The sequence below is a fragment of the Nymphaea colorata genome, chromosome 1, assembly GCF_008831285.2.
Source record: "Nymphaea colorata isolate Beijing-Zhang1983 chromosome 1, ASM883128v2, whole genome shotgun sequence".
In the NCBI taxonomy this organism is placed as follows: Eukaryota; Viridiplantae; Streptophyta; class Magnoliopsida; order Nymphaeales; family Nymphaeaceae; genus Nymphaea; species Nymphaea colorata.
Window position 1 is genome coordinate 20015986 of NC_045138.2, and position 11162 is coordinate 20027147.

At 36.3% G+C, this 11162-nt stretch overlaps 1 protein-coding gene across 2 annotated transcripts; it reads left to right on the top strand.

The window, feature by feature from the left end:
- The first annotated feature begins 4030 nt into the window (after nucleotides 1–4030).
- On the top strand, nucleotides 4031–9030 carry LOC116260430 (uncharacterized). 2 transcript variants are annotated; one of them, XM_031638780.1, is made up of 10 exons: nucleotides 4031–4182; nucleotides 5665–5895; nucleotides 6010–6214; nucleotides 6377–6467; nucleotides 6590–6735; nucleotides 6818–7061; nucleotides 7193–7297; nucleotides 7671–7853; nucleotides 8067–8271; nucleotides 8395–9030. In XM_031638780.1, the coding sequence occupies exons 1-10, from the start codon at nucleotides 4152–4154 to the stop codon at nucleotides 8880–8882; spliced, it is 1929 nt and encodes a 642-aa protein (XP_031494640.1). In that variant the 5' UTR covers nucleotides 4031–4151; the 3' UTR covers nucleotides 8883–9030. The 2 variants fall into 2 exon arrangements, with proteins under 2 accessions (XP_031494640.1, XP_031494631.1); XM_031638771.2 differs by lacking the exon at nucleotides 4031–4182 and adding an exon at nucleotides 5377–5530.
- Nucleotides 9031–11162: the final 2132 nt, after the last annotated feature.

Consider the following 11162-nt stretch of genomic DNA (forward strand, 5'->3'; position numbering starts at 1 on the left):
TTATAATATATTAGTAATAGAATTTTAATTACATATAGGAAAATCAAAACAAGTCGACTGTGAGTTTTACCATATGACTAAATATTTAAAAGCTATGACCAAGGCAACATAAACTGTCGCTAAAAACATCATAAATTGTTCTTGTATCAGAAAACAGGGGTTTTTACAAACATGGCGAATTGGCAGACTTCTTTGTGACTGTGACAAGTATTATATGAATCTGCTTCAATTTTTTGGATAAATTTATAAGACACTTAAGTGGTATTTTAGCTGTCAAATGCCATCATCCATATTGTCTTATTTAGCTCTTTCTTTTGAATTATTTAAAATTAGTGTAGAAATCTATACAAGTATATAGGAACGAGTTCAGCTAACTCAAGTTCAACTCGAACTCGCTTGATAAACTTGACTTGTCGAGTTAAGAAATGAACTCGACAACCTAAACGAGTCGAGCTCGAGTTAAGTGGGCTCTCCTCAGCTGAACTCGGTTAAGCTCGAAAAAGAAAATATATAAAATACGTTTTACAAAATTATCAAAAAAAAAAAGATTGCTCAAATGGGTATGCATGGGCTCGATTCAAGCCAAATCGAACCGAGTTTGAATTTTAAAAACTCTAGCCGAGTGGAGCTCGAGCTAATGAAATCGAACTCGACTCGAGTTTGAGCCATGTTCAAGTTTCTTTGAAGACACTCAAGCCGAGTTCAGGCTGACTCAACTCGACTCAAACTCACTCATGAACAGCCGTGCTTATAAGGGCTGATAGGCGATAGGCATTATAGCAGTGGTCAATATTAGACCAGCTTTAACGTGAACCAATACCCCAAATGAGAAAATGACTATGAAGTGTCAATATATAAACAAATTTGTGTGGGCAATTGCCACACATGCCCATTCCTGCCTCCGCCATTGGCATATACTACATTTTCACGAAGGGTGAAAGTGTCATTTGTGTAAGCTAGAATGAACTTGAAAGAAGGGCCCTAAAAGTCTTTTATTTTCGAGTATGAAAGCATCGTGCCTAAAGGGGCTGGTTATGTTGATTTATCATACGATGCTGAGCTGGTCACACGTTATATATATATATATATATCAAAGTGTATCCGTGCCAAAATGGAAGACCTAGAGATGATCGATTGTAGACAAATTGCTTTAGCTAAGTCAGATTTTGACAAATTGACTTGACTCACCAAGAGGGTGTTTGGATGACGCTTCAAGATCATCAAGTTTAGGAATCGAAATTTAGTTTTGATTCTAAACCATATTTTTAGAATTTTTGGGTGCTATTGAGACTATGCTTGAAAAAAAAAAAAAAAAACTTAATTCTGACAAAATTTGAATTTGTAAAAAGGAGTGATAAACCTGACCCCTATAGTTATTCATAAAACCCAGGTTTTAAATGTGCCACCCAAACATATAAACCAACATTTAAATAATTAAAAAATAGTTCTGGGTGTGATCCAAATGCCTCCTAAGTTTTGTTCTTAGTTAGTGTGGAGTGTTGGCCCGCCTATTTTTTTAGTATATTTTGTCTTTTATAGGTTTGCCCAAATCTCCATGTTTAAAAAGGATGCGGTTTTAGTAATTTTCTTTTATCTTTTCCATGATAGTGGAAGAAACTTTGTGTGGCCATGGACTTAGGTGAACTTTGTCTTTGACTTATAAATATTTATATTTGTGTCTTCTTCTTTCTTCTTTTCTTTGTTTTCTTCTCTCTCTTCTTTGTTGAGGGCCTCGTTCCGACAAGTCTGTCCCTTTTTCTATTTATTTTACAGATATTTTTTTTTTATTTTTCATGGGCCTATACTATATATTTTTCACATCTCTTTTGAATAAATGTCACAATGTTTTTTTAAGTCATAATTTTTTTTTTACTAATTCACGGCCGATCCCGGGTTGTAGATGATATTTTTTATTCATTCACAACTTATTTAGCTGAACTCCCACCAGTACAAACGTTTTGGATTTGATTGCTTTAGTTCTAAGTTCCAAGGGGATTTAAGATCGTAAAACTTTAGATCCTCATCCTTCATGAGTTATAACAAAGGTCTAAAACCTTATCTTTAAAATATGAAAAAATTATACTATATATTCCTAAATTGTATGTCAATCTTAAAACTATGTTTCTCAAATTCATAATTTGTTGCTAAGGTTCCTTAATAAAACAAATCTTCATAGCTAGGGTTTAAGATAGTAAAACTTTCCCTTTCCCTTAAGTAGTGTTTGATAGTAGTAAAACTTTTCCTTGTGTAGTACTTGATAGCCTCGGACTTCAGATTCAAGATTACTACACTAAAAGGTGTGCACTATATAATGCTTAGTTTAAACAAACTGAGGATCTTAGTGGCATGAATCTTAAGTTGTGCTGGCGTGAGCGATAGCAATGGTGCACCTTTCTTAAAAAGTATTATTTCAAACAAAATTCTAAAAGGCTTTAGAAATTAAAGACAAGCCAATGCACTAAAAGTGAAATATCTTTTAAAAAAGAGATGTACAGGCTATAAAAGGCTGCAATGGATACATCTTTTTTCTCAATGTATTTTCTTTATTAAAGGAGAAAGAGAAAAGAGAAGAAAAGTGTTTCTTATGAGTTGCCAACTAGAGAGATAAATGGGTTACCACACAATGTCAATGTAGTGAGCCCTAAGTAATATTTGCCAAGATATATTAAAATCAGCTGGGATTCAGGTAAGTCAAAATGAATACATTCTTTTTACTGTATACATATTTGTATCATTTAATTGTTATTAATTAATTTAACCCTTTGTAGATTGATTATCTTTCATAGTTATATATTTTTTATTGATGTAACCTTTTGTATGGTCTTCTGTGTTTCAGTATATTTTATTATTTATTTATCTTTCTGACAAACGACAGTTTTTTACTGTTTTCTGATACAAGTGGTTTCAGTCTGGAATTCAAAGAATTTTCTTTTTAGGTTGGAGTGTCAATTCTTTTTTTTTTTTCTTGAAACTTTGCATCTTAACAATCCACTTTGCCCACGGCCAGCACTCCAACCTCACCCCACATCTAACTATTACAGCAATCTCAACTTTTTAATTCATGAACCATATCAAAGTTTTGTCAGTTATATATATATATATATATATATATATATATATATATATATATATATATATATATATATATATATATATATACATACTTTATGGGGATAAATAAATGAATAAAAATCTCTCATTTGGACCTTAAACGGAGCATCCTAAAATGGATCTGAGATTATCAGTTGAGCCGTAAATTCCGCCTACATTATAGGATTACTAAACGGGACTATAGGAGGTCCCAACAAAGTTGGATTCACTAGTAATGACCACGTTCAAACGCGAATAGGTAGTGCTAATCTCTAACTCATTACATAGTTATCTTTTTCACGTATGCAGTGCATAATGAAAAAATGTTAAAAAGTAAGTGGTTCTGGTTTTACTTTTCACTTTTCATCCCAAGGTTCGGTACTTTTTTCTCAAACTCTTCCCTTTGGTTCTATGATCAATTGAGTCCCGGCCTACTTAATTTTGTATTAAACCCCTCCTTTCTTTTCACTAAGGTCTAGAACTGCACCTGCTCGCAGAAAGATTAAACATTTATGGGAATCGAACTAGTGACTGGACTATTGGTCTACTAAACTGCGATAAACCCCTTAGATGGTTGATGTTAATTTACTCAAATTAATAAAAAATAATAATTAGTTCATAGACTTAGCCACAAGAACTAATTTGGAATAACTGAGCAAAAACAAGGGCGCATTTTTCAATACTGATAAGCCAGGACCGTGATTGACAATCTTCTATAAGTTAAGGACGGATTTGGGAAAATAATCCCTTTTCAAAATGTACAGCTGAGCAGCTAAATCGGGGCTTTGCCGGAAAAGACCTCAGACGCCCTTAGTTCCAGAAAATGACAACCAGACTCCAAAGGGGAAAATCTTACGAGGGCAAAAAAGTCTTTTTACTAGGAAAAACTAAAGTTGCCTCCCGTCAAACGCCGGCTGAAGAAGAAGATGAGACTTACACACCCGTTATCATCCAGCAATGCATGTTCTTATCCCTTAATCTTCGATCATTTGTTCTCCTTTTTCTGCTTCTCAGCCTCTATAAATACTCTTTATCGTGGAAGCTCTCTCATCTCGTCGTCGATGTTCGGAGCTCGACAAAAAGCAGCTCAAGGTTTGATGTTTTCCTGAGTGTCTGGTGTATGTTTGTGTATTACGTTTGTTTCTTGTGTTATGTGAATGAATGGTGTTCTTTGGGGAGTGAAGAGAGGTCCAGCTTTATGTGTTTTTCTTCGTCTATCTTTGGGAGGTCGATTTCTGTTCATTTTGGTTTTCCTGTTTTGGTAAAGTTAGTGTGGTTACGGGTAGTTGGTGATCGTTCTTAGGAGATAGAATGCTCGTTACTGTGAGTTCTGGCGTGCATTGTTCTTCTTCTTCTTCCTTGCTTCCTTCAAAAATCCGGGAGTTGGTTGAAAGATCAGGTGCTTGTAAACGTGTGTTTTCTAGGAGGGGAGAGTCCATTGGGTTGTCGGTGAGTCTTCTAGAACATGGTACTGATAGTGTTGGGTTTTGCTTTATTCAAGAGAAGTGAGGCAAATCCATTTCTTCGCTTTTGCTTCTTTAGTTGGTCCTCTTTGAAAAGTGATTTCTTTGAGTCTGATATTTTGGAGTTAGTATAAATACATACTCTGTTTTACGGATGGGGGACGATGGGAATGCTTGCTACCGTGATGCTTTGTCGTGCATTGTTCCTTTTCTCTGTTCTTAAGATTGATTACAGTAGAAAGATGGCTCAACAAGGAAGTGTCTGTTGTGGTATTTTAAAACAGATGTTTATTGCATCGGTCGTTGTATATCACATCTTGCGAATTCAACTTTTTTTGTCTATCGATGTTATTCAGTTTAGCATTATATTGCATCGACGAATCTTTTTGTTTGAACAAAAACTGTGATTAGTTATGGAAAGATGGGAGCCGTAACCTTCGGTGATTTAATAACTGTTGTTACTTGAAACATGAAAACTTACTGAAACTTCTTTTATGTTGATCTGGGAGACTCAACTCCGGTTGCTTCGAGTTTCTTCTTTGTTCTTGCTTAATCTAAGGTTCGTCTGACGTTCGGTAGGCAGGGCACCGTTGTTCTGCTCGCCCTTTTCTCTCTTCCCTTTACTATTACTTTCTAGGCGTTTTATCGCTCTTTTCTCACTTCTCTCTCTCTCGCTCTTTCTCACTTTTTTGGGAAGAGATACTTTTTGTTTCTGTGATGGTGCATGTGCACCTGTCCTGTTTTGTCTGCCTTATCTTCTTTTCACTCAACGTCGCCTTTACTCAAGCCCATTCTTGTATATCTTTGTTTCGTGAATCTTGTTCTGCCTTCAGATACTTTGCAGCTTTTTTGATAAGAAAAATTTACCCCTTGCTTTACTCTCTATATTCTTGTTTTGCATTCCAATTTCATGAAGGCATCTTGTTCCTTTTCTTGTGGCTTCAGTTATATAAGGTTCCTGAATTATCTAGAAAAAAGTACGATCTTTCCCTTACCGATACATCTGGTCCCTCCTCTATTCCAATATTGCTTTTTTGGATCATGTTACCGTTTATTGTTCTAATTTCAATTCTTAGTTTCTACTTTCTAACCATTTTCAATCTCAATCTAGGCCTTGGAAGCATGGCATCTTTCAGAGCCAGCATTGTCTTTGTTCTTTTGGTATCAGTATACATCTGCATTGGGCAGGCAGAGCATGTTAAATACAAGGATCCAAAAGAGCCACTTGGAGTTAGGATCAATGACTTGATGAAGCGAATGACTCTAGAAGAAAAGATTGGACAGATGACCCAAATTGACCGAAGCGTTGCATCTGCAGATGTAATTCAAAAGTATTTCATAGGTATATTTACTTTTTGGCGTAAAGTCACACTTTTAGCTTTAGATTGTTAGTATTGTTGGGTATGCATTTATGTGCTATGGGTTTGTGGATACTAAGCATAAATAAATCCAACAGGCAGTTTGTTGAGTGGAGGTGGAAGCGTACCTCACCTCCAAGCCACTGCAAAAGAATGGGTTGATATGGTAAATGGGTTTCAGAAAGGAGCTATGTCTACCCGTCTCCAGATCCCAATGATTTATGGCATTGACGCTGTTCATGGTCACAACAATGTTTACAAGGCTACCATATTCCCCCACAATGTTGGTCTTGGAGCTACCAGGCAAGTAATGAAATTCAAACTAATTGAACATTTCAGAGATTTGGGAAATGGGTATTATTAGATTGATTACTGTCAATGATGCACGTATATAGTTCATTATGTCCATCATAAGTCTCATGATTCTTGGTTTCTCATGTGTATTAATTCCTGTTTTCGCTTTAGGGATCCTGAACTTGTGAAGAGAATTGGTGAGGCAACTGCTTTGGAAGTTAGAGCGACTGGCATCCCTTATGTTTTCGCACCTTGTGTTGCGGTAAAAATGAAATTCATTGTTCACTTCTCAAAACCATACAGAGTTCCATAACAATTTTAATGGGATTGGTGTTCACTGTGGTTATGTCAGCCTTTTAACTCTGGCAACTGGACTATAAACAGGTTTGCAGGGATCCAAGATGGGGCCGCTGCTATGAGAGCTACAGTGAGGATCCTAAGGTTGTTAAAGCTATGACAGAAATTATTCCTGGTTTACAGGGACAATTACCTTCAGGTTCAAGCAAAGGAGTCCCTTTTGTCGCTGGAAAGTGAGTCAACATTAACATATTGTAGTTTAGTGTTGATCTATCTTTGGCTATAAATGGTTGTTTCTCCATGCCTCCTTTGCAGTCGCCATGTAGCTGCCTGCGCCAAGCACTACGTGGGTGATGGCGGCACACATGATGGAATCAACGAGAATAACACCATTATCAGTCGTACTGGCCTCCTCAGAATTCACATGGCTCCATATTATGATGCTGTTTACAAGGGGGTTTCGACTGTCATGGTTTCTTATTCAAGCTGGAATGGAAAAAAAATGCATGCAAACCGTGATTTAGTTACTGGTTATCTCAAGAACCACCTCAAGTTCAGAGTACGTTGACCCACATGTATTATATGTCATTTTTCGAATGAATATGCAGCTGACCTTCAAATTTATGCTAATGGCTGTGGAACCAGCGGGAGAATCATTTTAACATGGGTGCATATGTGATCATGTTGCAGGGATTTGTTATTTCAGATTGGATGGGCATTGACAGGATCACATCTCCACCACATGCAAATTATTCATATTCAGTTCATGCTGGAATTCATGCTGGCATTGATATGGTAAATGCAGTTTTTCAATTGTTAACAGAGATTGTCATTTAATATTTCATTTTGATGTACCAAATATTTGCAATCCAATGTGCTGAACTCTGTAATAAATGCAGACTTCATATTTCATAACAATGCTATAGCTAACAATTATGTTTATTTTGAACTAGGCTGGTGTAGAAGACATCATAATAATTCTTCAAATTTTAATATCTGTTCTTACCCTCTACTCTTAAATGGTCAATGTATCTTCCTGAACAGGATTTTATATTTTATCAACATTTATTCCTATTCTTTGCATGTGCTGTGATCTTTTTTTTATTATTATTCTTACATAGCTAATATAGCTTTGCAGACAGTTACTGATCTAAAAACGCTTCTGCAGATCATGGTTCCATATAACTACACAGAGTTCATTGAAGAGCTAACCCGCCAAGTTAAAAATAAGTTGATTCCAATGAGCAGAATTGATGATGCAGTTGGGCGGATATTGCGAGTCAAGTTTGTGATGGGGCTTTTTGAGAAGCCCTATGGTGATTACAGTTTAGTGGACGAACTTGGCAGTCAGGTCTGCATCTCTTCATATATCTCTATTTTGTTCGAAAAAGTATGCAATTATGGTGATGCATGTTTATGATCCCTAAAGAAAAACCAAATTCTCTTTCTGGAAACCATGACAGTTCATTTAAGTAATGAATTTCTGAAACACCTTTCTGGATGTGAACTTTTTACAAATTGTGATGCTTACAGATGAACTCATGAATTGTCTTTTTGTTGGCAGGTTCATAGAGAATTGGCAAGGGAGGCTGTTAGGAAATCACTTGTTCTGCTTAAAAATGGAAAGCGAGGCACCAAGCCTGTGTTGCCACTTGACAAGAAGGCCCCTAAGATCCTTGTCGCCGGAACCCACGCCGACAACTTGGGCTACCAGTGTGGTGGATGGACAATCCAATGGCAAGGTGTATCAGGAAACAATGATACCAAAGGTAGAACTCATCAGATGGCACAGTTATTATTGGATTTTGCGCATCCGGAATGTCATATCTCCATGACATGACTGGTTTTCCTTCTATCCATATATCCTGATGAAAGTTTCTTCCTCCTTTCAGGAACAACCATTCTCAGTGCTGTGAAGTCAACGGTCAGCCCCAAGACTGAAGTTGTGTTTGAAGAGAATCCGAGCGCAGACTTTGTGAAGGAGGGTGAATTTTCTTATGCCATTGTGGCTGTTGGCGAGGCTCCTTATGCAGAAACATTTGGCGACAGCATGAACTTAACCATGCTCAGCCCTGGTCCTTCTATTATCCAAAGCGTTTGCAAATCTGTGAAGTGTGCTGTGGTCATCATCTCAGGCAGGCCCATTGTCATTGAGCCGTATGTGTCGCAGATTGACGCCTTGGTGGCCGCATGGTTGCCGGGAACTGAAGGCCAGGGCGTTGCAGATGTCCTGTTTGGTGACTATGGCTTCTCAGGCAAGCTGCCACGGACCTGGTTCAAGAGCGTTGATCAGCTCCCCATGAATGTTGGTGACAAGTACTACGACCCACTTTACCCATTTGGCTATGGCCTGACTACATCTCCAGCAAATTCCAATTAGAGAAAACAGCTTAGTTTGAAAGCAATCAAGCCTATATAGATTGCAGTCCTGTTCCGATATTCTTTGCAAGTGTAATCGAACTAATTGTATTATGGGAACTTCTTAAGCTATAATTTATATCGTAATATTAAAAGGAAGTTTGATTTCAGTCTAAGCTAGTGAATATTTGTTATCAATGTCGTCATTTTATAAAGGAGAAAGAAAGAAGAGAAGAGAAGTGTTTGCTACGAGTTAAAGCAAAATGATTCCCATCCAATGTCAATCCACTGGTTCGATCCTAAATAAATATTTGTCAAAATATATTTAAATCAGCTCGAGTCGGCGAATTCGAATTGCATTAATGAAAAAATGTTAGGTTCTTATTCAGATTTAGATCATACTAGTTGATGTTTTTTAGAGCGTGTATGCATTTTTATTGTTTGATTGATATTAATTAAGCTTCGTAATTTGATTATCTTTCATAGTTTGTTAAATACTATTATTTCTGCAACTTTTTTTATGATCGTTTGAATCTCTTCATTTTTCAAAAAAAAAAAAAACGAATCAAATTTGAATCATTTTCAGCTTTCAGCTAAAAATGATTCAAATTTGATTCGTTTTTTTTTTTTGAAAAATGATATTATATTTTACAGAATCATAAAGCAAGTTCAAGGTTAAACCGTTTAATTCTTGCGTATTTGCATGAGACTTGCTTCTTGACAATTCACCTTACATATATCTGGTTGCACTATCAGTCTGAAAACGACTTCATTATTAGCAAACACTAATTTATTTTCATATATGACTCATGATTCTACTGATTGCTATACTACCGCACCCATTTCTTCCGAAGTAAACACTTCAGGAAATTACCTAAGCCCAATATCTAAGAGGACGAGTTGGTTCAGGTACCGGGGCCTGACTCGGCTTGCGACTCGGGCAAGCGCTAGCCCGAGTATCCTCTGTTCCTCATCAGCTGTCCAGGGCCATCCCCCCACCCTTCACATTTTGGAAATACTTATGCTTATATTTTTTGAAAAATTGTAACTTGGTATATATAAACATTCTGAAAAATATTGTTTGGCCCCATACAAATTTCCGAAATATTATACGCATCACCCCTTCTCCCTTGTTCTTTAAAAAAAAAAAAAAAATCTGACTCCCTTTTTCTTTAAAAAAAAAAAAAATCTGACTCCGTCCCTACCTACCTTGATCTGATTATAAGATGCATTTGGTCAAAGACAGATGGTAGTTCTCCAAGAATCAAAAACACTAGAGTATGACAAAAAGAGGGTTGTCATCTGAATCAATCCAGTAGATGTCAGAATAAGCAGAAACACCAGAAAATGCATAAAAGGATCGAAGAAAATTACCTTCCTCAAATCTCGTGAGATGTGGTAGTTCTGATGAAGTTTCTGTGGTGCATAGCAACTACATCATCAAAAAAAAAAAAAAAAAAAAAAAAAAAAAAAAACCCTTCACTGACATAAATTCATCGAGCAAATGCACAGCCTAAAGCATCGAGTAAAGCCTGTTCCATAAAATATGTTATTTCACATTACCCGCTTAAAATATTTGATTATATATATATATATATATATATATAAAGATATTGTAGTTTTTGAATTGGTACCCTTTCACAAATGCTGAACGGCCCCTAAAAAACGAAAGTATGGATGACACTATTAGTCTAACTTATTGACCTTTCTTTCGCTCGGGGCAACTTAGCCATATGTCTCCCATTGCCCATTGGTTTTATGCAGATATAAATAGGGGTGGAGCCATATGAATTTTTCATGAGGGAAGCCATATTAAAGTTTTTAAATTTTGATTGGAACCAAAATATCATTTTTAAAATTTTTATATAGAACAAGTGAAATTTTTTAAAACTTAAGTATAAATTTTAAATTAAAAATTTGAGGTGGGCGAAGGCCCATGCGTCCCCCTTTTGGCTCCACCCCTGGATATAAGGTTATTATAAAGGAATATTAGATCAAGCAATATTGGCTCATAATTTAACATTTAGTCTAGTTTGACACGAGAAGACAAGAAAAAACACAGGTTGAAGTTAGGTTATTAGAATTTGGAGAATATAAGACATAATTTTCTCATGCACACACACACACACATCTTGCATGCGCTACACGCACGTATAGCATTGCAAAATATGAACATTTATGTGCCCTCGTGTGTATTTGCTCAACCATGTTGCGTCAACAATTGTGAAGACGGCCAAGTGCCAACTCCAAAAAGACATCGTTAATTTAAATGAACAATTGCAATCCAGCCTTTCGAAAATTA

What these genes read in the sequence shown, in the direction of transcription:
- LOC116260430 (XM_031638771.2), top strand. Translation starts at nt 5,464, where the DNA reads ATGAAGGCATCTTGTTCCTTTTCTTGTGGCTTCAGTTATATAAGGTTC. An exon ending in TTTTCGCACCTTGTGTTGCG is followed by an intron (nt 6,468 to 6,589) that starts GTAAAAATGAAA and finishes GACTATAAACAG; the next exon opens with GTTTGCAGGGATCCAAGATG. An exon ending in TGGACGAACTTGGCAGTCAG is followed by an intron (nt 7,854 to 8,066) that starts GTCTGCATCTCT and finishes TTTTGTTGGCAG; the next exon opens with GTTCATAGAGAATTGGCAAG.